The sequence below is a fragment of the Gobio gobio genome (assembly GCF_949357685.1).
Source record: "Gobio gobio genome assembly, chromosome: 7".
Classification (NCBI taxonomy): Eukaryota; Metazoa; Chordata; class Actinopteri; order Cypriniformes; family Gobionidae; genus Gobio; species Gobio gobio.
The window spans coordinates 39465729-39491811 of record NC_137103.1 but is presented as its reverse complement, the minus strand read 5'-3'; the positions used below and the strand labels follow the sequence as shown (position 1 = coordinate 39491811).

General features: G+C 38.4%; 2 protein-coding genes across 19 annotated transcripts; one reads left to right on the top strand and one right to left on the bottom strand.

Annotated features, from left to right (window-relative positions):
* Positions 1 to 37: 37 nt before the first annotated feature.
* On the bottom strand, positions 38 to 20238 carry ddx3xa (DEAD-box helicase 3 X-linked a). Of its 16 annotated transcripts, none has more exons than XM_079820803.1 (21): positions 19875 to 20025; positions 18504 to 18555; positions 18241 to 18288; positions 17057 to 17116; positions 16577 to 16669; positions 16415 to 16486; positions 13804 to 13980; positions 13221 to 13356; positions 12482 to 12595; positions 12278 to 12377; positions 12020 to 12155; positions 10897 to 10994; positions 10683 to 10781; positions 10432 to 10592; positions 10209 to 10353; positions 9967 to 10111; positions 4627 to 4808; positions 4423 to 4540; positions 3362 to 3515; positions 3156 to 3280; positions 38 to 2868 (listed from the first exon to the last, which is right to left on the bottom strand). In XM_079820803.1, the coding sequence occupies exons 1-21, from the start codon at positions 19917 to 19919 to the stop codon at positions 2777 to 2779; spliced, it is 2352 nt and encodes a 783-aa protein (XP_079676929.1). In that variant the 5' UTR covers positions 19920 to 20025; the 3' UTR covers positions 38 to 2776. The 16 variants fall into 16 exon arrangements, with proteins under 16 accessions (XP_079676929.1, XP_079676921.1, XP_079676930.1 ...); XM_079820795.1 differs by having other exon boundaries at positions 10683 to 10784; positions 19875 to 20015; XM_079820804.1 differs by having other exon boundaries at positions 10683 to 10784; positions 17057 to 17113; positions 19875 to 20015.
* On the top strand, positions 19797 to 24503 carry rpl8 (ribosomal protein L8; the record flags this gene model as incomplete). Of its 3 annotated transcripts, XM_079820812.1 has the most annotated exons (7): positions 19797 to 20101; positions 22066 to 22192; positions 22935 to 23078; positions 23163 to 23304; positions 23397 to 23615; positions 24097 to 24212; positions 24308 to 24503. In XM_079820812.1, 5 exons carry the CDS (start codon positions 22941 to 22943, stop codon positions 24464 to 24466), a joined length of 774 nt encoding a protein of 257 aa, XP_079676938.1. In that variant the 3' UTR covers positions 24467 to 24503. The 3 variants fall into 3 exon arrangements, with proteins under 3 accessions (XP_079676938.1, XP_079676939.1, XP_079676937.1); XM_079820813.1 differs by lacking the exon at positions 19797 to 20101 and having other exon boundaries at positions 22181 to 22294; XM_079820811.1 differs by lacking the exons at positions 19797 to 20101; positions 22066 to 22192 and having other exon boundaries at positions 22911 to 23078.
* Between the last annotated feature and the right edge of the window lie 1580 nt (positions 24504 to 26083).

The window sequence follows — 26083 nt, the reverse complement described above, 5'->3', positions numbered from 1 at the left end:
ATTGAAAGTAGAAGAAATAAGACAAGGGACACAAAGTAAAGAAGGAATTTTCTATTTGTAAACAAACTGGCATCAACTAAAATGTCAAATAACTCCACGAGTTCAAATTAAGAACAGCCGTTACAATGTTCAACCCAATTTCTGCTACCTCAAACACTTAAGAAACCATGCTTGATTTGTAAGGAATTTGCATCAGAAACGTTTATTTTGGTAAAATCATACAATAAACGCACAGCCGAGTCGTCTCATGCAGTGCAGAGCCTAGAAGCTACGACAAAGCAAATACTAAATCTAAAGAGCTCTGGTGTCCTCTCAGAGAGCAAACTGTTCTCCTAATTCTGAATGAAGGGCAGAGGGTGTGATTTCAGTGTTTCCAATACACATTAAGACTTATTGCTAGCGTGGATACTTGCAGCTTCTCCTGAGTGGACTAACACCAGAGTTTCCATATACGTAAATACAATAGAGATCAACCACGTGTTCAGGGTTGCCATGTGCCAGACATTGACAGAAACATAACTTCAACAGAACAAATGCCAATCTGTTGGACAGAAAAAAGCACACATTTGGAGAATCTGGACACTTTTTGCACTGATACTTTTTTCTTGTTTTTTTTTACTTTTTTTTTTTAATGACTTTTGATTCCAAACCTTGGCATGTTTTATTTCCCTGTTTCCAATTTTGAAAGCCAATTGGTAATTCCATAGCAACGTGTTGCTGTTAGGCCTTTAACAGCTGTGGAAACTGACCGAGTCCATTACGTCTGAAACATTAAAAAGCTCACACTACCCCGAAATATAGAAATTTTTCACGCATACAGGTGACATTCAACATTCAAGTGCCAGTGTTTAGGTATTGTCTTTTGGTCAAGTTACTTGAAACTTTCAAAGAATCACTTTGAGGCTTATAAAAATAAATATTTCTCAAAAAATGCTTAATAAATTACACAAAACTAGCAGCAAAAGTAGAATCTAGAAATCTGTGTGCAAATAGCTAAATTCCCCACTGCTGATCGCCCTGGTCCCAAATAAATCCTGGTAAATAGTGAGAACCCTTCCCCTTTTGTAAACAAGCTGCGTATCTCCAGTCTCCTGACACAATATTTGGAAGCTTGAGGACATGCACTCAAGACACGTGTATATAAAACTCGAAATGTGCAATAAAAGAACTTTGTAAAACTTTATGGGCACAACATACACGGGCCTAGACCTAACTAAAAGTAGCACCATTCAACTTGAAGTTCTCAATACTGTCAGTGCATCTGATGAATTCACCAGTTAAAAAACAAAAAGAAAGTCAAGGCACAACTCACTTGAGAAGAACGTCTATTGCACTTGCGATAAATGCCTTATTTCTCCTCCGCTCGACCGCTTCCTTCCTTCCTTTTCAAGGAAAAAAAGCAGAAAACTGGCCCCTCGGCCAGTGGTTTAGTTCACAACCAGATGAATTTCAGGAGCTGACAGCATTCGTATACCTGGTGTCCAGCTCCCGCAAAGAACAGCGGGACCCGACAAGCTAAAATGGTGGCCTGTCTAACTGCACTCGCGTCAGGCCCAACGCAAAAACTCCCGGTTTGGATCTGTCAATGCCTCAAAAATGAACTCTCGCGCTGCCTCTACCTACGAAAAGGGAGCCATGCCTGCTGCGCAGCTTGAAAAGAGAGAACGTTTGTATTAAAAGAAAGCCTGCAACAATTCATTAGTCTTCTCTCCTTGACCAAAAAACAAAACACTAGCATGCGTTTATGACCAAAGCGGTCATGTTCCAAAGGCACGGCCGCTTTGGTTCTGTGGTCCGTTTGTAGCCATTTGAACTTCACTTACAGGATGGCAGGCATTTTTTGTTTTGCTGACATTTGTAAAGAAACATTTTACCAAAAAACCTTAGAGGTTCTCAATAAAATCACATCTGCTTCTCTAAAATGTTGTTTCGAGAAAAAAAAAGAAAAAGTAGTACTTAACAAAAAATGCTGCCCACTTACAGTGGCTAGCATGTGGTTCTTACTAGCTGCCATAACACTGTCAAGTCAATTAAAACAAGTGGATTAAGAAGTTCCAGCATTTTGAATTTTCTAACACTGAGTGTTTCCAATATTTCGTCATGAATATCACAACTGGAATGGCCTTTTCAAGACAACCATATCCCTAAATAGGTGTCTCTCCAGGATAGAGTGAGCAAAACAAAAGTAACTCAGACCGATTTGTCCCTTGTGAGACAGTTGCTTCACAGAGCGGATCAAACGCCTGCAAAGCGCCTGTGATGGTGCTTTACTTTGTGGCTTGTATTATTGGCTTCATGATATCAGTGATAATTTGAAGTTCAAATGGAACAGAGACTCATCGAGACTCATATTATCCCAGTATTTGCCAAGGTTTGATTAAGTACAAGCTTTCAAACGCCTTTACAGCAAAAAAATAAAACAAAAACAAAATTAAGCTCTTGGCCAAGTTCACTCGGAATTAACAAAACTAAACTAAATGTTTGTCTATACTCAAAAAGGCACAGTACATTCACATACAAATGATCCTCTTTTTTTTTAAACAGAAAAAAAAAAAAGAAAAAAAAAAAAGTAAAAACCTAGGTGCTGTAATAGGTCAAATACACAAGTGGGCATCCTTGATATTCTGCTCCGGTTTTGCCACAGATCAGCTCCCTTTAGAATGTGGGCAGAGAATCACAGCGTGTAATGTACCGAGTTCATAAAGCTACACAGGGGGTAGAGTCTGGCTATGATAACATGTGGTTTCCATTCAGCTCTAGTTTGGCAAACGTATATTTAGTTGCCCCACCAGTCCACCTGGGCATAGTTTCCTCCATAGTTTCCATAACTGCCCCCGTAGCTGTCAGCGCCGAAAGTCCCAAAGCCACCTAAAACAGACAGTTAAGTCAGGACTGCTTTCAATAATACACTTAAAGCACACTTTACACTAAATTAAACAAAACAATGAAGTATTTTTTAAATATATTTATAAATAATAAAATGTAAATTATTATGCAGACACAAGTTGATGAATAACAGTGGATTTTAAGTTGTTTACTTATTAAATAAAAAAATCATTTTACAGCTTCTGGTATATTTGTTAGGCCATTCATAATGCTTGAATTAGTGTTACCTAATTAAGCCTTAAAGTGTTAACATGACAAATTAAACTAACCCTTATTGCCTCCAAAACCTCTGTTCCCTCCATGGCCACCAGCGCTGCGAGCACCACGGTTGCCGAAAGCGTTTCCACCCCCGGGCATCTGGCGGTAATCCCTGGCCCCAAAGCCACCAGAGAACCTGAAGAAGAGTAACATGTCATGATCCTGGAAAATACACTAATCCAATGAGAGAGATTTGGAGAGCAGGAGGTTTCCATACCTCTTGGGACGTCCACGGTTGGTGCTCTTGTGCTGGTGCTCATAGGCTAGGTTCTCAAGCCAGGAAGGCACCTCCTGTTTGGCCTCCACCAGGATGTCCAGCAGATCTTTAGTGATGTTGCTGTTCTTATCATTGTAGAAGGATGTGGCCAGCCCTGAAGGTGAATCAATAATTCAAACAGATGTTCTGGCAAAAATAAGAGGCATGCAAGTACAAGGGCTCGAAATTAACTTTTTTCACTTGGTAGCACTGGTGCTCACAACAATATTTGACTCAACCGATTCGTTCAAAACTGTAAATTTAATCATTCAGTAATTCAAGGGTGTTGCTAAGAGATTTTTGTTGTTGTTTCAGCAGCGAAAATGGTTCCAAACAGAGTCAATATTGTGTCTAAATATAATTTTAACTGTTTATTGAACTGTTGAATGAAATCAATATCACATTTTCAATCTTTGTGTACAGCTGCGCTGATTGGTTTGATCTCTCCTCAAAAGGCTGCACAAGCCTCAACAGCACAACCTTGTTACCGTCAGTAACAGTACTTACATTATCATCCACCATCAATCGGCAATTACACTAAATGAAAAAGAATTTTAAATAAAATGTATCACGTTTTGGTGTTGCCCTAGTTATTTGTTATTGACGTTTTAATCAGGGTACTTGTCTTCAAAAAAAACCTCTTCTTCAGCCGTTCACATTTTGTGCACTAGTAAGCTCCCAATCACGTGGCAAAAGAGCACAGTAAAAGGGAGTGATTGATGGCTAATATTAACCAACCTAAAGTCTGCTTTAAAGTTAAGAGCGTAAAGATGAAGTTTAATTGGTTGTGTGCTAGAACGGTGGACCTGTCACTGTATCGGTTCACAGCAGGCACATACTGTGCTGTAACTAGCCAACTTTTTGTAGAGAAATGAACAGGTCGCACCTCACTCGCACAAATGCTCCCAAATATTTTTTGAGATTGCACAGATTACATTTCAGGTGCATAATCAAACAAAATGGTCGCAATTGAGCCCTGAAGTTATTTCTATAAACCGCAAAAAAAAAAAAAAAAAACTCACCAAGGTTTCCCACACGGCCTGTACGACCAATGCGGTGGACGTATTCCTCAATGTCACTGGGCAAGTCAAAATTGATCACGTGTTTCACATTGGAGATGTCCAGGCCACGTGCAGCCACCTATCAAGCCGAAAACACAATCAGTCAAACAAAAAAAAACACAAGAAAAAGCACAGGCTTCCAGTGACCTCACAGACTCTACTCACAGCAGTGGCAACCATGATAGGGCAGCGTCCAGAACGGAACTGCTGGAGCGCTTCCTCCCGATCGCGCTGAGAGCGGTCGCCATGGATACTGGTGCAGGCATAGCCCTCACGGTAGAGGAAGTCCTCAAGAGCGTCGGCGCCCTTCTTAGTCTCCACAAACACCAGTGTGAGAGAATCCTTGCCTGCAAGGAGGAAATATGTCCCTTTGGATAAAAGCATCTGCCAAATGCAGAAGTGTATTTGAATTCAGATAATTAGGGTTACAAATGCACAGTGCAACATCCGCCAGTTGGCATCTCTACTGTGGTCAAGTTTTGGCATGTCTCCCATTAGCACGTAAGAGGAAGAAATTGTTAAGCACACTGCCATTAAAAAATGTCCCACAACATGATTTCTTTCCCTCCCTTTAAGATACTAACAGAAGCTTTCTGCTAGTCCTTGCTTAGATAATGTTGGCATGGTAACAATGACCGATGAGACTTATGGAAAGGCACTGGAATCTCAGTACTGCGTTGCTATGGATATACAGGAGAGCTTCACCAAAAAGCCAGTCACTGTATCTATAGCTAGGGTTGGGTACCGAATATAACCGGTATGTAACCGGACCAAATCAGAACGCAGATTTCGGTGCCACTTAAATTCAAACGTGCTTTGGCCAGCGCAGAGACAGACCCGCTCAACGCTTGTCACAAATCACAACTATTCAGTGTTTTCAACCACATAATGTTTATTTTAGGTTTCAGACATTTAAATGAGCATAAGTTCTAGCAAAACAATACACACTCATGTGTATATATTCATATCAGATACACATTATATAGTTTACTCTATTATTCTTCTCCCAGTTTAGCAGCCACTTACTCTCATGCATTTCGTGAGACGTGGATGAATTGATGGGTTGTAAATCCGACAGAACCGATTCTGAGGCACAAACTAACATGGCAGCGCCAATCGCACATTATAGATCAGCTAACATGATCATTATAAAGGGTTTTAAATTACAAAACACATTCACTTACACATTTGAAAATCAGAATATCAGATAGTTCATGACATAGTTAACAAGTTTATGAATATTTTTAATAAAAAAGAAAAAAACGATACAGCTGTCATACAGCACTATTGCAGCTACTGTGTGTCATGTGAAAAGCATGACGCGTCACTATGGAAACAATAAGGCGATGCATTCTAAAATATTTAGCCAGAGAATATGGTAATATTTCTGCAAAATAATGCTGAACCTTGAAGCTGGTTTGTAGCAGAAGAATACAGATGACTGCTGTTATTAGTACTGTAACTGTTATTTAGTGTTAAATTAGGCCTACTGGAGTTGGGTTAGATGGCTTGGGTTCTTCTGTAAATTAGTCAAGTAAATTGTGTTTTGTATCTATTTATATTTATATATTCAAGTATACTTTAAATTGAACAATTTATTAAATTATTATTTTTTCAATAAAAAGTCTCTTTAAATGTCATCCACCGTCATTTTGTGGCTCTTTTTTTTTTTTAAGTATCTGTTCAGGCACTGGTATCGTTTTTAAAGCATCAGTTTGGCACCGGTATCGTAAACAACCCAAACAATACCAAACCCCATGTACAGGTCCATCTTTATCTCTTCTGCAGCACTTACAGTAAGTCACTGCAAAAAAAAGAGCCATGGGAGGGACATTTTTTTTACCTGATTCTCCTATTCCACTATTACAATAGGGCTGCAACAACTCGTCGATAAAAATCGATAATGAAAATCACAGACAACAATTCTCATTATCGATTACTCAGGTCTGCCACCAACTTTCACCAATCGCGCCAAATTACAGCACTGAACAACTAGTCGGATTTCTATCGACAAAATGCATCAAAAATTGTAGATGAAAGAGTGGGCAGCTGCGGAAAAGGTACAAGAATCAAGCGCCAAAAAGAATCATTTTAAATCATTCTTAAACGTAATAATTTTAAGCTTCAAGCTAATGCATTAGCCTTAAACATACACGGTATGTTTATGGGCTTTGTGCATCCTCAGCGCAAAACGTTCATTGTACAGGTTCCATTCCTTATCTGTAAATGTTACTAATGCAAACCAGTATTTCTATTTTGCATGAAAGCATAAATAGTTATAGTCTGCATTAAGCTTCAAACTTCACTGAACAAGTGCCGGCGCGGTGGGCACGTGCATCAAACAGACAGAACAGTGGATAGGGAGACAATTAATATTCAGCTTAAAAACATTAAACTGAAATATCTGCTGTTGGATGCTAAATTTAGATTTAAAAGTCAACTTTTATGAGAGTAGTAACTGTAAAGGGATAACGGTGTGTAATTGAATATAAAAATGTAAGATGTTTCTTAAAGTCTATTTACAGGATAAAGAAATTACAGTAACAGGTTACTGTGTCCAGAATGTGTGCGTTCCAGCAGAACATTCCTCTTTTCTCCTAACATGGAGTTTGTGTTTTTGTTTTTCTTTAATATAATTTTAATGTTGGGATTTAAACTGTCCTTTTGCGTAGTAACTTTTTTGCACATGTATACCCTTACGAAAATTAACCATGGTTCTGTTAGATAGTAAAACCATGTTTGTTTTTTTACTTATTGGATTTACCATTTGTATAACCACACAAATACTATACTTAAAGGATTAGTTCACTTTCAAATAAACTTTTGCTTATAATTTACTCACCCCCTTGTCATCCAAGATATCCATGTCCTTCTGTCTTCAGTCGAAAAGAAATGAAGATTTTTGATGAAAAGATTTCAGGATATTTTTCCATATAATGGAAGTCCATAGACCCCAAACGGTTCACGGTCCAAATGAGAGGTTCAGTACAGCTTCAAAAGGGCTTTAAACCACATCAAACGGTACCAGACGATCAATAAGGGTCTTATCTAGCGAAACGATCGGTCATTTTTTTTAAGTTTTAAGTTTTATAAGCACAAATGCTCGCCGTGCTCGGTTCAGTGATGCGCACTCGTGACGTCACGTAATACACAATTACGTTGAAAAGGTCACGCTAGACGCAGGCGGAAGTACCGAGTCAGTGTTTACAAATGAGCGGAAGGAGGACCGTATCCACATATTCAAACGTTTTTGCACCTGCGTCTAGCGTGACCTTTTCAACGTAATTGTGTTTTACGTGATGTCACGAGCACGCATCGATGAACAGAGCAAGGCGAGCATTTGTGCTTCTAAAACTTAAACTTTATTTATTTTTTTTAAAAATGACCGATCGTTTCGCTAGATAAGACCCTTATTGATCATCTGGTACCGTTTGATGTGGTTTAAAGCCCTTTTGAAGCTGTAATGAACCTCTCATTTGGACCTTGAACCGTATGGGGTCTATTGACTTCCATTATATGGAGAAATATCCTGAAATCTTTTCATCAAAAATCTTCATTTCTTTTCGACTGAAGACAAGGATATCTTGGATGACAAGGGGGTGAGTAAATTAGAAGCAAAAGTTTATTTGAAAGTGAACTAATCCTTTAAACTATGGATTGAAGCAAAACTAGGGTTTATTTGTGGGTTACTATGGAATAACTACAATAACCCTGTTTTTTTATTTTATTATTTGTTGTAAAACCATGGTTAATTTAAGGTATATTCACCATGTATGTTTTCATAGCACTCACTTGACACGTTTGTTTGAAGGACTGCATTGGGCAGAATGTGGAATAGTGCGTTTGGTCCGAAATTGTTTTTGCTTTTTTATCCGATTAATTGAAAATCTGCCATCAAAACCGTTAGTTGCAGCTAGAGCCCGACCGATATATCGGCGGGCCGATATTATCGGCCGATATTAGGCTTTCCAAACTATCGGTATCGGCATTTATGATGGCCGATAAATGAATATTTAAAAAAAAATAAAAAAAAACGGACGAAACACCGCTCAAACACATTGAGTGTTGGCGTTTTATAGTTTGTCCACCAGAGGGCACCCTACAACGTGCCGGCTGGCAACACCACCAGCTGATCCAGCCATGCTGAGCTTCAGCGCTCTGAGCGCTGCATTCACAACACAGATCATCCTTGAAGTGCATGCAAGTTGGCAACGAGCCATACATTGCTTGAATTGAATAACAATTAAAAGAACATCCCCATCAGTTCTCTTAACTCAAATAACATGACAATTTGTAACTGCCAAGTCCAGTTTTGCTGTTACATGTAAGCCAAGAGAGCTGGTAATTACGCTAGGTTACAGTTGACTGACTAAGTTTAACTCGGACAATGTGACTGAATAAGATGTATTTCTTTAATAGTCTGACAGTTTGACAGCATGAGACGCATCATCTCTCCCCTGCCCGTTATTTTGAAAAAGTATACATATTTCTAAATTATAACTTATCATAGACGCTAACCACAAAGCTAGCTAATGCCATGGCTATCAGTGGGAGACCGCTAACATTAATGCGCCTTGGAAATCACAACAAACTTATTCTGCCTAAATAAAGTAATGATTACTGTATTTATAACTAGTATATTTGTAGTTCCAGTCCCTGCATTGTAAATCATAAGTTAGGCTCGTGAAGAGTGAACGAAAGTGCGTGACTTCGTTCAGACGCAGCATTAACAAGTCAAATAATGGATTTACTGCATCATCATAAGTAGTAGATTTTAGAAGGCAGGCAGCAAATGATGATTGAAAATGGTTTGTTGTAGCTTGATGGATAGAATTAAAAGAGTGCATGTAAAGGGATAAGCAAGTTGACATTGTAATTATAAGGTGGCTCATATTTATACTGTATATAGTTTATATTTTGCTGTTGTTGTTATTTATCAGAACTTCTAGAACTTAACTGAATATTTTTTTCCAGTCTTGCTCAAAGTTATATTTATAAAGCTTACCACATCTATTAATACTGGTAACTTAGATTTTTTGTTTTTGTTATTGTGTTTTCGTCCAAACGACTTTAAGTTTCATATCTTAAGTTTGTATTTTTATACATTTTATTTATCAGAACTTTAATATATTTTTATGTTCCTCTGTTCTGTTGTGACAATAAAACAAGTTTATTTTTAAACTGCATTATCATGTTATTTTAGAGAGGCTGAGGGATCATGAATAACTACTTATAACTAATGTATAAGGGAAATCTGTTTAAGTGTTTACGCGTTTCTGTTATTTTATTTATTTATTTTTAATATATATCGGCTGATATATCGGAATATCGGATTTTTAAGTGACCAAATATTTGTATCGGTCTTAAAAATCCTTTATCGGTCGGGCTCTAGTTGCAGCCCTAATTAACAATACAGATTCTAAAACACAGAGTGACCAAGTCTGTTATTCTTGCAACAAGGACCCAAAGACATGGTAAAACAATGGACAAGGAAAGGCATCTCACCTGTGGCATTGAGCAGGTCAAGAAGGAAGGAGCGCTTGTCATTCTCTTCCACCCAAACCACCTTCTGGGTGATGTTCTCTGAGGTGGAGCCCACGCGGCCCACAGCCAAGAAGATGTACTCCTCCAGAAAGTCACGGGCCAGAATCTATAAATAAAAAAGGTACAGATGCAAAGAGTTCCTTATTAATATCGAGGTTCATACAGAGTCTTTCTGGTAAGTCTCAAATTAAATGCATTCAAACCTGGATCTCTTTTGGGAAGGTGGCGCTGAACATCATGGTTTGACGAGCACCTTTTGAAGGCATGGTGTCCTGCTCCACAATACGTCTGATCTGGGGTTCGAAACCCATATCAAGCATTCTGTCAGCTTCATCCAACACCAGATATCTACACAAAAAATATATTTTTTCAGAACCAAGAACAACAATCTGCTATCAGCCTAGATCTTTTCTGTGCTACACTTACTTGCAGTAGTCCAGGCCAATCTTGCCTCGCTCCATCATGTCCACCAGACGACCAGGTGTGGCCACTAGCAGGTGACAGCCTCTTTCCAAATCACGGATCTGCTGGCCTATATCTGCGCCTCCGTATACTACACACGGGCGCACTCTGGAGCGGTAAGCAAACTGCAGAAGATGAGAACAATTTGTTGTGAAACAAGCTTTCAATTTAACCAATTTTTGTGAACCTGTAGTTGGTTCTCCAGCAAGATATACCTTTCTGGCCTCATCATAAATCTGAAGAGCAAGCTCTCTGGTTGGAGCCAGGACTAGAGAGATGGGAAACTGCTTACGACGGACATACTTTCCATTCTCCTGCTTGAGAAAGACAAAATGTATTAGTCACAGAATCAGAAATTCTTACCCCTCACAAGATTCTTCGCACAACTTTAGACAAATAAAGAGATGTTAAATTGATCTGTATAATAACCTGGGCGCTTGCTTTGGTGGCCTGCAGTGCCTCTCCAGGTCCATCAGTGTAGATCTGACTGAGAACAGGAAGCAGGAAGGCTGCAGTCTTTCCCGAGCCTGAGTGAATGAAGCACGCACACAAACAAAACACTCTCAAACAGCTGCACACTGCAGTTTCATGACAAGCAGCTTAAGCCACAGTTTGCACTACCTGGTCAACATTGCAGTTTATTCTGACCAAGCCCGACCTGCTGAAACAGGAAGTGCTCATCTAAGGGGAAGCTCACACTACAGGACTGTAAGACCACCTGAATTGCTGTGGTGCTTACACTACACAAGGTTTGTCACCTGTCGTCATCTTGTCAGTGCACAAACTACAAGACATTTGGTTGAGGCAGTCCCAGGTTGTCGCAGACTTTGGAAATCTGTCTGTGACTGCAAAATCCAGCCAAAAGTAGTGTAGTATGAGCTTGCCTTAACCCTCCCGTAAAGGGACCAAAATCCAAGAGTGTTGTTAGGTAAAAGTTTTAAAAGATGCGCAAGTTGACATGAGTGACTCAAATCAACGTAATACAAATGTCTAATGATATGACTTACATTTGTGATATTATCAGATAGATTACCAGTCTCACCATTTGGGAATAAAATGTTTTGTGTTGCATTTCCTAATAAAGTCACCGGGTAATAGGGAGTAACTGCATTTGGCACTTTTTGGACTCTATATACAGTTGCATTCAAGGATCTGTCATTCAACTTTTGAAAAACATTTATTCATTCAATGGCATGAACTTGGGCTCCCACAATTACTCATTTAACTCAAGTCAACCAGAAAAGTATTCACTTAAACAATGGGTCAACGTTTACAAAATGTAAATGACCCACAACACACAATGCAGTATCAGCAGTCTTTGCCATTTCTGGCAAGTCCAGCTAAAGCTATTTGCATTGTCCAACAGTGCCAAAAAGAGTCCTGTTTGCTTAGTTTTACTTTGTAACAAACTATATTTGCAATTATGTGGTGATAGTTTAACTGGGATGCAATTTTAAACCATTTTCCCCCAGCAGACTAATATGGTGGGATGCAATTTTAAACCATTTTCCCCCAGCAGACTAATATGGTGGTCCACTGTCTAATGACCCACCTGTTTGTGCACAGGCCATCAGGTCCCTCTTGGTCTTGATGATGGGTATTGCATACTTTTGAACAGGAGTAGGGCGTGTGTAGCGGCTTAAATTGATGTTGCCCATAATGATCTCGCCCATGTCCACATCATGGAACTGAAAAGATAAAGAGAAATTATCCAAAAACACATCATCTACCAGTTTCTTTAGCGGTCTTGCATCTCATTTGTTTTGCTTTGGCACTTGATTCTACAAGGCACTATAATCATTAGGCTTACACTCTCAATATGCCCAGGAGAGTTTGATCCAGTGGCCTCCACAGGAATGTCATCATACTTCTCAAAGTTAATCCCTGTGTTGCTCCCAGCGAACAGCTCACTGTCGTTCAAGGGGGAGACAGAAAAGAAAACAATGGCTTTGTCACAATGACAGATGTACTCTCAGGAGACAAGGCACTTTGCGATTAGCAGTGGGCCACTTACTTTTCCAGACGCTCATTGGGGGGCATTGGCTTTGACCAGTCCTCTTCATCTCTGGACTCTTCAACCCAACGACTGTTCCCTCCCGTTCCTCCTCCAAAGCCTCCACGCTCATACCTGCCAAGATCAATTTTTGTAAATAAAAACATTTCAGCAAAGCATAAATGCACTAAATTTTACCTAGATTTCTTCTGAGCACATTGCAGTTAAAAACTTATTTTATCATCCTATTGCTTAGAAAATAGCCAATTAATTTAAGTGCATATTAACTCAAACCACACAACTTGAGGCATCATTCACATCTGTAGCATGGGTGCAGCAATTTATGGGGACCTTTGTAGAAATGATGGGTGATAAAACAGACAAACCGGTAGATTATTTTGGATTATCACCTCTATCGCAGTTACACTCATGTGACATTGCAGTGCTGCACCGTCACGAATGTTTAGCATTTCAACATTTAAATTCAATTCAACACGTGCACGCCATCAAGTCACGTGAAGCGCGTGCACAGAGCTACATTCAGTTCTTTGTTGGTGCTTTGAGATTAAATGTTCAAATGCACCGAACATGGCAAAATGTCCATCTTGGCAAGTATCCTCAAAAACAGTCCTTAAGTAAACAAACATTTGGGAATTTGAACTTTTTACTTGCATTAGTTTTTGCGGAGATATTGAAATTGGTGTCAATAATGGCATCTAAAACAACCTTGTTACACTACAAGTACTGCATCCTTATTCACCTTCCTCTTGAGCCAGCTCCTCTATCATTGAAGAACGCAGACTTCCCTCTGTCCGAACGCCCACCAAAGCTAGTGTAAGCATCTCTGTTCACCACTGAGTTCCAGCCTCCATCTTTGTTCTCATAAGTGCCATAACCTACAATTTCATCATGTTAGATGTTTAAAACATGTACAACTCGCAAGGGGCCATTTACACAACAGTTTTCAACTAAAAACAGGAAACGTTCATTTACATGACAAGCGGATTTCAAAGTGCAAGTTTTTGAAAAAGATCATGCTATCGTCTACAACTACAAAAACATTAATTCGTGAAAAAAAAGTGACGTCATGTGCATGCGTATTACGCAATCAGTCTAGAAACGCATATTGTTCCTTTACAAAGTGACATCAACTACTGGCCTGGCATGCTTAATACAGCTCATTATCATTAGTCCTTTTGGCGGATCTGTGTGAATGGGGATAGTTGACAATGTTTTCGTCTGTACACGAAAAACACAAAGGAATAACTTTGATGAAAGAGATTGAGGGTATGTTTACATGACAACGATGTACTAAAAACACTTATAAGACTTGTAAAACTCACCTGCATTATGCATTGGCGGGTTGAAGGAACCACCATTCCTGTTTCCACGAAAGCTACCACGTCCTCCTCTGTCATTACGAGGAGGTCCACGGGCAAAGTTTGCAGTCCCATTCATGCGACCATCATGGTACCCATTGACGAAACCATTGCTACGACCGCAGTCCCATCCTGGAGAATCTTTCAAAAACAAAGGACAGGCAGGTAAACATCAGGATTTTTAAAAAAAGGCTCTAATTTATAGCTTAGCTCAAAGCCAAGACTAATTTCAGTGATGGTTGAGTAAGAAGTGGCAGATGTGAAAAAGCCAGTAAGCAATTTGCTCCTACGGCAGCAAATAGAACAATTCAAGTAAGTTGAGTGAACCAGACAAAGAGGATCATGACAGGTCTCAAAATAAAAAAGCAAGAACAGAGCTCAATAGGCATCTTTGGGCGGAACTGGCACTCCTGATGTTTACAAAACCATACGAATCAAAAATAAACCTGTTTGGTCATCCTAGTGACTCACCCAGCTATTCCTTTCTGAGAAAAATCCAGTTGAAGGAACAAAGAGCACACACAGTCAAAATAAAAAAACATCACGTAATCTTATACTTTATCAAACCGAGGTTGTGAACACAAAGATAAATCTTACAAGCACTAGTGCCTATACGGATGAAATCCCCACATAAATGGGTGATCATTTTCCTGTCCGAAAACCGGCAAAAGCAGGCCAAGCCATGCCAAAGTCAGATGCTCTAATTTACCACAGCGATCAGCCCAGCTGATAACACTGGCTGCGTCCTCATTTCCATCGGTGGCTACACTGCTGTCGTTACGCGCAGGAGATGATGCAAGTAACACACAGAAATTAGCCAGGACTGCGCGCATGAATACAAACTCATTTCTCCTCCAGTCTACAAAAACAGGCCAAAAACAAATAATTTGCATTTCTAACTATGTCAGATGTGGTTATACCACAACCAATCCTTCAAAATTTACTTTACGAAGCTTTGAAAGACCACAATCACTGCTGACCTACTTGCTAATCAGGAAGCCAAGGAATACTGTTAAACATATGACGAGGAATACAATTTTTTTTAAATAATTACCTTTGTGTCAGGCAATAAATGCAATAGAAGGCAAAGTAAACCACAAACAAACCTCTTATGTAAAACAAACATACGTCAATAGTCTTGCAATAAACAAACTTGTGGGGTACCAGAGGAGAAGATGGCGTTTCTTGGCAAGTATGAAACCAAACAATTGACGTGGCAGCAGTGAAACATGTCAAAGCTCAGAACAGTTGACCTTGAGCTAATTGGAGTGAACAAATTATGTTGTGGTTTAGTTAAAGATGTTAACATGAGCATCACTTAGTATTTAAAAAGAATAGCCACACGATTAAGCATGCTATTGACATGTAGCATCTAGGGCTGGACCAGAATGTTCGTTCAATGGGTTGGTATTCGATGTTCAAATTTGGGATTCAAATATGCATTTTTTTTTTTTTTTTAATTCACACACAGCTGGCATCCCCCTCGAAACTGTTCAAGCACGAATGCTTTGCGTATGTACTATAAAATCTGGCGAAATACAATACTCTTTTTTTTTTTTTACAATTATTTTATAGCATTGCAGTTTTAATAGGATGGACAGTTGAATAGGAACCCAACCTCGTTATACTTAATAAATATATTCGCTTCTTAGTGTTCCCTGCAACGAAGTATTCTCTGTCTAGAGCGCACAACTGCATGAGCTTATATGGAACAAGAAAGTGCATGCTTGAGCTTGTATTTTGGGTTAAGCTACATTGGTTTGACATTGTGGAAAATAGAATAATAGAATCAAAATGTATTAGCCTTTTTACCCATTAGGGATGTGACGGTGAGAACATTTTCCCTTACCATCACATTGCAGTGCTTCCGCACCGAGCGGCTGTGAACGAATGCAGCCGTGCACAGTTTACTTTCAGTTTGGCAATCCGGGGGCGGGTTGCTTGAATTGTGGGTTCATTAGCTTATTATTCTTAATGAAAAATACAACAACAAAACAGTACAATGACAAACTCCCTTAAATAGGTGCCTTTACATTTCGCTTTGAAACCAAATCTTCTGTGATCATCTTGTCATTCAGCTCCTTGCTATCGTGATGAATGAAATCTGACTCCTGCTGCAGTTTGTGCTGCGACTCACGTTCGGCTCCCGCTGCACGTTCAGTTTTTAAATGCAATTAATCTGTTCTCTAACTGAACAAAATTATTTTTACTACTATAATATATCAAAACTGGGACGTAACAGACCTGAGTGTTTTGGATCACTAATGCAGTGTCCGTTCTCAGAGCATATAACCCGTGTCCGCGTGAGGTGCGCCGCTTCGAGATTCCTGCTTTATTAGAGAGAAGAATATGTTGAGCCCCCTCCCTCCGAAGCTTCAAATATTCTATGTTGATAACTACCGAAGCTTCGAAGCTCAAAAAAATGGTATTCGGACCAGCCCTAGTAGCATCAGAACACATCTTGAGAAAAGTCCACAAATTTCAGTCTCAGGGTCTATTTAAAGTGCAGTGATGTCAGAGAGGGCAGAGAGCAGAACAGAGGGACGATGCACAAGTCACATGCACAGAGATATACCACATCTGTCTGGCCAGCCACTAGTGTAGGTGTGATAAAACGAGAGCTCCTGGGACGGATATATCTGGGAACCTAAGCAGAGGCACAGGGCACTTAAAAAGACAACAATTCCTTCACAAATGGAGGAACGCAAGAGCAAATCAGGTTGTTTTTAATAGTTACCGGTCCTAAAGTCATTCCATCCAGTTGGATAGTTATGCCTGTATCTTTGATTTCCCTCAGGGTGCCAACTCTGAGGATACTGTTTGGGAGAAACTTGAGGAACAGTTTCAAAATGTCAGAAGATGCCGAAATATTTAAAAGCATTCAAAGGAGTGTGTGTGTGTGTGTGTGCGCGCGCTCTATCACATACAAGCCTCTCCTATTTGTTCAGTTTTGAAAAGTTAATTTGAACAGAAGAAAGGAGAGGAATGCAAGCAACCGCAGCTGCCGGATAATGACAGGGAGCAGTCAGACAAAGCGATCAAAGCTTTGCAGACTCAAAAACAGCTCCTTCAGTATCATAAAGTGCGAGGTTCACTCAACACTCTGAGACCTGGCTTTAAATGTCTGGCCTCAAAGTACTGGCTCTGAAGGCATGGAATTAAACTTTCATGCATCTTGGAAGCAAAGCACCTTCAGCAGAACCTGACCAAGACTTACAGCTCTGTACTGGTGCCACTGAATAACCGCTCTGTCTACCAGAGGAATAAGCATTTCCTGCTGTGAAAAAACAAGAATGAAGTCAAAGTGTAGAAAGAAAACCCAACAACCTATTATAAACATTGATTTTAAGATCTAAGAGGATCTACAGATCATTCTTTAAAGGACAACTCCGGTGAAAAATGAACCTAGGGGTAATTAACACATTGTTACCGAGTAGATCGTTCTCTGGGATGCGTTTTCATGAAAATCGAGTGTAAAGAGTTTTATCTCTAAAAACAGATTCACTTATAACGCGAGTAAATGGGGCACAGAGTAGGTAAAATTAAATCGTTAGTTTATACCACTAACAAGGCTCAAAATAGCCTCACGTTAACACTGTTCATTATGAGACCCTCATTATGCTACCGTCTCGACAAGTCGAGCCACGAACGCTGTGCTAAGCTGCGATAATTCCTATCGACCAGCTCACTTAGCACAGTGTTCGTGGCTCGACTTGTCGAGACTGTTTTCCAAGATGGCTCCTTGTCTGTATACGTGTAATGTTGTCTTTATAAAGTATCTTCTTATTAAACTGTTTGTACACTTACAAAGTTCTCAATGCTTCGGTTTGCATGTAGGGACCCTCATTATGCTACCGTGTTAACGTGAGGCTATTTTGAGCCTTGTTAGTGGTATAAACTAGCGATTTAATTTTACCTACTCTGTGCCCCATTTACTCGCATTATAAGCGAATCTGTTTTTAGAGATAAAACTCTTTACATTCGATTTTCATGAAAACGCATCCCAGAGAACGATCTACTCGGTAACCATGTGTTAATTACCCCTAGGTTCATTTTTCACCGGAGTTGTCCTTTAAAGTCATGAAATGGAGAGAATGTGGCTCGTCAATTGGAATGAGAAAATGGCACTATTGATGTAAAAGAAAGGCTCAATCGTCCCAAAATATATTATAGTGATACTTGTAGATAGATACTAACAAGCCACAAAACTGTTTTTGTTTGTCAAGTATTTTCACATGACAGCAGTTGTGAATCAGACAATTAAAGCACCCATCAAACAAAATGATTTTAAAAAATTTATAAAAACTAATTCAAAAATTAAATATTTGCCAAACATGCATGTGCACATTTCTAATTTAATAAAACAATCCACTGTTTTTAAAGTAAAACAGTATAACATACCATTTTGTGATAAGTCTTTGTTTCTCAAATGAGGAGGAATGTAACGCCCTGAAAGACAAGACATCCACTTACTCATTGATTTAATATTATTGTTAAAAACACTATAATGGGTGCATTTAAGATGTAAGTCCAGGAACACTAGGGGTGAAAAAATTACAAAAAAAATGTTTTGAGGAGAACCACTATGAGAAGGTTTTTTGTACTTTTCACTGGTATTCAACTTGCATGTTGCAAAAGAACCGAATGAGATAAAACACACTTACGGCCAGTGCCAACACCCTGTCCATCAGCTGAATTCAAGTCTAAGACAGCAAGCTAAAAGAAAGAAAGAGAGCAGTGTCATGTCAACCAATGTAAACAGAAAACAGTATGGAGCATAACAGCCAATTCAATTAAAGCCTGAGAATGTGGAATTGTTTAGGTTGACATGTTAGGCCTCAAATCACCTTTCACTTTCAGTGCATCTTTTTTTCCTCCACGAAATGAAAGTAGCCTAACATCTTGTGTGCCACAATAAAGTTTAGAACAAGATCTGGGTAGAGTAAATGATGACAGTTGTAACCACTGACATACCTTGCAACTGCATGAATTGAGACTGGGCCATCTTAAATAATATACTGTGTCCATATTAAAGAAGTTTTACAAGCTCGCTTTTAAGAGCTGTGTCACAAACATCATCTTTCAGAGGGGTAAAGCGTAATTAAAGAGTTGTGGTCACGTGACTGTTTACATCAGCCATGTAAAAATGTCACATGAAATCAAGACGGTCCTGCGCGGTCATTTATAGTTGTCAACTGTGAAAAATAAAATGAAAACCCACAACACTCCTTTTAGACGTTTTGAAAGTTAAACTAATTTGAGCCCACACATGTACCCGCTAGTATTAAATTGGTTAATCAAATTTCAAAAATTTCGCCTGCCACAACAAATGTTTGGCAAGCCGTCATATGACGGCCCTAGTCAAGCCTAAAGCCTACGATCGTGATACCAGGAGAGAGACACGTCGAATTGGCCATAGTGGATGATCGAGAAATTGATAAATAGATAAAACGTGTATAATCCATCATCAGCCTGTTCATGTTAAATGTATTCAATCTTATCCAATTTAAAAAGGTTGCATGGTACAACAGGCCGCAGACTCAAATGTCCGACAAATTTCGACGCCATGTGTTTAACAGTAACGTTACTTGTAAGAAGACGAACTATTTTAATACTTTTACATAACCTGATATAAACTATATTTGGTGATACGATGGCGGAAAAAGTTTAATACTGATTATTCTGGTATGCCGGCTGCCGAAATGCGGAAAAAAAACCTAAACAAACAGGAAAGGCGTCGGCGGTGTATTAAATAACACCTTAAACTCTAAATGTGCACATGATAAATTACGGTCTAAATACATCTTAAATTGTATATCTTTAATGAAATAAAAGATTATAGCACGTTGAACTGCGGCTGTGTCTCAACATCTACTGAGGTGCCTTCTTTGACAGTATTTTTGAGGCAAACGCAAAGCTAGGAATGCTGTCTAGGAAGGCAGCTCACTAGGGTTTGAGACACAGCCTGCGTGTCAAAGCCAGCCGATCAAAGGGATTACAAAGCTCACATATTTAAACACATATTCATAGCCTACCTGCTGCTCTAGACCGTGTGAACCGTCGACGACCACATGACTCATAACTAAAGAGAATACGTGAGGATTACTCCTTTATGTCCGAGAAGCCGTTTCTTTGTTGTCTAAAGGATTTCAGCCAAGTCTCTTTTTATAACGACGTCACTTGTTCTTCTGTAGTCCTGTCCTTCTCAGAGGGCTTTTTGTGCCAAGACCGCCGTGGGAAAAAAAGAAGGAAGTGTTTAACCGTAAGTTATCCTCTCTCAGGCTTTGTATTCGCAAAAACACAACGATATTTGAAGTTTGTTTCAGGATGTCTCTGTATTCTGCCCGCTGTGCTGATGGCAGCCCAGTGTGTGCTGTGGCTGTTGGCTTCAGGCTAAATGCCATTGGATCAGCGAACGGAGGAAAGACGTCATAGCGCCCGAAATATCGCGAGATGTTAGACGTCCCTTGGCACGCCGTGTTGGAAAAGAAAACCGTATTTGATCATCTTTCACGTTGTACTTCTGTACAATTTTTTTTAATTATTAAGTAATATTCTTATTCATATATAAAGAATATATGAATACTTGATGGGCTTTTCGACACTTTTACATCACAGTTTTTAATAACTTAGTTATCATGCATTTATTATTAATTTCTGCTACTTTTTAAAAGCATTCTATATATAGATCAATGTAAATGTATTTCGTGAACGTCATTTTCAATAAAGATGTTTTTTTTGTTGTGTTTTTTCAAATTATGTAAAATGTGAGGAACATTTTTATGTGTATTCATATTTATGTGTATTCAGGATACATAAAATGCAAGGCTACATTTTAAATTGTTAAGGTAATTGAGTGTATGTGTTTAATGAAATATATATTTAACACAATAACCTAGTTTTAAACAATAAACAACCATTTTGTCCAATACAGAATATAAATCATTTTATGGGTATTTCTTCAACATGTGATTTGTGATACGTAAAATGCTATCTATGAAATTCTGTAGATAAAAGACTACATAATTAATGAAACACGAAATATACAACAGCATACAATAAACAACAAATTTAGCCATTTTGTGAAATGCAGCAACAGCCAGGTTGTTGACCCAATGCTGCCTCCTTTATGGTATCTTTTTTAAAGATGTGTACTGTAAAACATATGATCATTATTATTTTGCCAATGATACACCACACGAAGATAGTAAAACTATAAAAACACACGCGGAGTGTGTAGTCAAAGAAACATGTTTTTTTTTTCCTGCCTGAATCAGGACTTTTATTTTGAAAGACGTGCGTGAAAGCTGTTGACCCTTCTGTCAGACGCATTTAGGTGTCTGCTGTGTCTGCCAGCTCAGAAAAGCTGAAAAGAAAACATGCAGCAATGTTTTTGTTATAAACCCATTCACAGTGTCATTATTATTCATTATTATAACGTTATTTTCTCCTGTCAAACATTACTGTGCTCGCCTTGTAGCGCGCACTCTGCACGCGCAAATGCGGAGGCGTGTGCTTTAAATTTACTTTAAATAAAAAACGAAATAAATTTCGAGCAACGTCGTAGTTGCGTTGTCAATTAGTAAGTCATGAAATTACCAAAAAGTACCAATAAATTATGTACTTCGGATTTGCATGTTCACACTATTCATCAGAAGCAGCTTGTTTCATTAACATTTCATGTTAGTATTGTAATTATTAATTAATGAATGTGCTTACCATGGTAACAACTTTATATTTACAATGTATTTACCATTGTTTCCGTAACCACAAAATAGTACTTCATTTTCACTTTGTGTTATTTTGTATATTTTTAAATGACTATGTTGGCTCATACCAAATTACTAACTTTATTGTATTAACAAAAACTCGTTTGGGACTGCTATTTAGCCTTACCATATTCTTACAATTTTTGTGTATGCATTGCTAAGTAAAGTGGGATGGTGCCTTTTTTGTGAAATATACATATTCTTACCATAGTCTTACACTTTATGTGTATGCATTGCCAAGTAAAGTGGGATGGTGCTTTTTCGTGAAAAAATTTAATAATAAAATGTGATATAGAAATATAAAATTCCTATAGCCTATATTAGATCAAATAAAAAAAAAACCCACAAAAAAAACAGTTTCAGGCCTAAAAACCATGGGAAAATATGTGTCCCATGTTCGAGCCAACCAGTTGTGAACTCACTGCTTTCATTCGGCTTTCTTTCTTTCCATGTTCAGCCTCTAGAGGGCGGACCGCGTACTGAACACACATCCGGGTACTTGACCTCGCTGCTCCTCCCCCATTTCTCCGGAAGAAAATCCCCTTCACTCCCTTTTGCTTCCTCTTTCCGTCTACGGAGTTTAGGTATGAGAAATAATCTTGCGTCTCTCTGCTCAATCTGACTGCAATCGCCGTTTAAACTTCACCATCCACGTATACATCAAGCCGTATAATGTCAACATATTAGTTAAGGACATATCGTTGCACTTTTGTGTCTCATAATTTTGAAATTGGATGTGATATTTATCATTGAAGTGTTGATGTCTCTGTGGTCATGTTGTGGCCTAGAGCACCGGTGATTCTGAAACGACTCGGAGGAGTTTTTGCCTATTATACGATTTTAATTAATATATCAAACAGCTTAGACAAGATATTATGTATTGTTTTACCCATACGTTCCATTAGTGGGATACGGTTCACTGCTAACTACTCGCAAGTCATGAATTCATTATAGCGGCTGTCACTGTTGGAGGAATAGTTAAATGAAATGGACATGGAGATTGTTATGGACAAATTAAGTACGCGAATCAGAGTGTGAGAGCCTTCTGTACATTAAAGACTGGTTTAGACAAACACAATTTTAGTCATTTTGTCCAATGCATATTTACATAATGTATATCCTTTTATGGGTAAAGTTATTTGTTTACTACTCATGTTATTCTCAACTTGTGTGACTTGCTGACAGCTTAAGTCTCCATTCACTTTAATTGCAGTTTTTTTTCTATATAAATGTGGATGTGACCAAATTAGATGTTATGCAGGATGACACCCTTAATGTAAATATGGCATTGATATGTCTTAAATGTGTAATTGCTTGTTTATACAGGTCGCAATGGGACGTGTGATCAGGGGACAGAGAAAAGGTGCGGGCTCCGTGTTCAAAGCCCATGTCAAGCACAGAAAAGGTGCCGCCAAACTCCGTCATATTGACTTCGCTGAACGCCATGGCTACATCAAGGGGATCGTGAAGGTAAAATTGTGGATTCAATGTTAAAAGGGTCACTCGCGTGTCATCTTGAAGGGGGGAATTACAAAAACAAAATTTGCTTTCTAGGACATCATTCACGACCCTGGCCGTGGAGCTCCCCTGGCTAAGGTGATGTTCCGTGACCCATACCGCTTCAAGAAGAGGACAGAACTCTTCATTGCAGCTGAAGGCATCCACACTGGGCAGTTCATTTACTGTGGCAAGAAAGGTAATGAATTATAGGGGAAGAGAATAGGGCAAGCCAACATCCAATCTTATGTGCACCTGTTGATTAAAGTCTCTGTGCTCGAACTGTTATAGCCCAGCTGAACATTGGCAATGTGCTGCCCGTTGGCACCATGCCTGAGGGAACCATTGTCTGCTGTCTGGAAGAGAAGCCTGGAGACCGGGGCAAGCTCGCTCGCGCATCCGGAAACTACGCCACAGTCATCTCCCACAACCCTGAGACCAAGAAATCCAGAGTCAAACTTCCATCTGGATCCAAAAAGGTCATTTCTTCAGCAAACAGAGCTGTTGTTGGTAAGCAGAGTAGTAGTGTAATCTTTGCTTTGCATCGTTATAATTCAGATTCCTGATGTTTTTCATTTTCTAAAATCCTTATGCTTGATTTTCCTTTTTGTTAAAGATAATGTCTGCCAAATGTATTAACTAAAAAGTTTTATGGGGCTTGCCAGTGAAATGTTTTGTGACTGCAAGAATCCATCATTTAAGAGTATATTGTATTCTATAGCACAGGGTTTCCCAAACTGGGGTTTGTAAGGGAACTGCAGGGGCTTTGCGAGTTAAAGAACTAATACTTTTAAAACAAATTCTCTAACCAACATCAGAGAACTGTGATTTTGTTATAATGAGAAATTACCTTTAAATCTCAGTGGGTACTTTACATCATAGGAAAAAAAAAACATTTGTGAAATGTAAAGGGTATTTACGTCTTTTTGTTGTTGTTGCTTTATAGACTTTGAGAGTGAATTCAATGTAAACTAAATGTCGATTGTTAAAGGTGTTGTTGCTGGTGGTGGTCGTATTGACAAACCCATCCTGAAGGCAGGACGTGCATACCACAAGTACAAGGCCAAGAGGAACTGCTGGCCTCGTGTCCGTGGTGTGGCTATGAACGTAAGCAAATTTTCTTTGTTTTTTAAAAATGTATGGATTTCAGAAACTGATGTTCGCTTATGGTGGTTTTAAATCTGACCTGTTTCTTTTTGCAGCCTGTTGAGCATCCCTTCGGTGGTGGTAACCATCAGCATATTGGTAAGCCCTCAACAATCAGGAGGGACGCACCCGCTGGACGTAAGGTCGGTCTCATCGCTGCCCGTCGTACTGGCAGACTGCGTGGAACAAAGACCGTCCAGGACAAAGAAAACTAATGTGTATCTTCATAATAAAATGTCCCAACAAATTTCATTCTCCTGTTGACGTCTTTGTCAGTTATCACTTACTGTCTCTGTGCTAACACAACTGGTGTCAAATAAAAAGGAATGCATATTAGAATGCTACATAGTGCCTGGAGGATGTCAATTTTATAGTTCTCAAATATTTGTCAGGTTAATGACTTAAGCAGATTTTGTTTTTATAGTTTAAGCAGAAGTTATAAATGTGTAGTTATAAAACAATAGATCAAAACAAGTTTAGTTTTTTTTTTATTAACTTCAGGCTTTTATCATAGGGTCATGAAAGACCTGGAAATGTTGGAATTTTAAAATATTTACTGATGTATGAGAGGAAAATATTTAATCCCTGTGTGTGTGTGTGTGTGTGTGTATTTTGCATACACACAATGCATAGTTATTTTGGTCATACTCAGATCAACTAGAAGCATTTTAGTTTGACCATTATTATACATGTATATAAAAGTCTTATTTGCAGTCATAAATGTTTGAATAAATTTTTTTGACCACTAAGTTAAAACAAGGGCATGGGAAATGGCCAAATCGTACCTAGGTGCTGTCAATTGAGTGCAAAACATAAACTAAGCATCTTTGATATGTAGCAAGTAATGACACTAACTTTCATTTAATTTACATATAGTTTACAGAGAGTAGAGCCCGACCGATATATCGGCGGGCCGATATTATCGGCCGATATTAGGCTTTTTCCAAACTATCGGTATCGGCATTTATGATGGCCGATAAATGAATATTTTTTTAAAAATAAAAAAACCGGACGAAACGAGTAGTATGAAGCTGCAGACTCGGAGCCTGCTGCATCTACAGTCCCGCACCCAGAGTCCCGCATTCTCAGGCCCCTCGTTTTTCGAGACAGCGCCTTCTATCAAATTGGATCGTGTAAACAATGCAATTGCAATGTGAAGGATTTAGGCCAAAACGTGAGTATCATCAATTTTATTTAACACATTTATTTTTTAATCAAACCACTTCATAGCTCATCGACACCAACATGAATAGCTCATTTAATATTTGTAAAGAGAGTTTTTTCCCGAAAATACTTTTTATAGCTTAGCAGACTTTTTGTAGACAAGCCATTGTAAAATCCGATAAAAATTAAGGTAGACCAATTAAATACATTGAGTGTGATTGATTAATATCAAAGAATGTCATCATTCATTATTTAATCAGATTTACAGTTTGACCTTTTTTTATTACCTTTTATCTTAAAACTATAAATTGAATTAATTAATGTCAAATGGAGTAATTTTTTACTTTATATAATTTATGTAGCCTACTTAAATGAGTAGCCTATACTTATAAAACTTACATATTAAAATTAATCCATGTTAATTAAACTGTGATATGAAGTTGTTGATATGAAGGATCCTGCAAATGGTGAAATAACTGTATCTGAATATATACATATGTGAATATATATATATATATATATATATATATATATATATATATATATATATATATATATATATATATATATATATATATATATATATATATATATATAATGAATATAAATATAAATGTATATAATATGAATATGAAATAATGTATATAAAATAACACTTTTTGTTTGCC

Coding starts and splice junctions, on each gene's coding strand:
- ddx3xa (XM_079820795.1), bottom strand. CDS start 19,919: ATGAGTCATGTGGTCGTCGACGGTTCACACGGTCTAGAGCAGCAG. Junction 3,281..3,361: donor AACCGTGGACGTCCCAAGAG/GTATGGAAACCT, acceptor ACTCTTCTTCAG/GTTCTCTGGTGGCTTTGGGG. Junction 2,869..3,155: donor AGGTTTTGGAGGCAATAAGG/GTTAGTTTAATT, acceptor TGTCTGTTTTAG/GTGGCTTTGGGACTTTCGGC.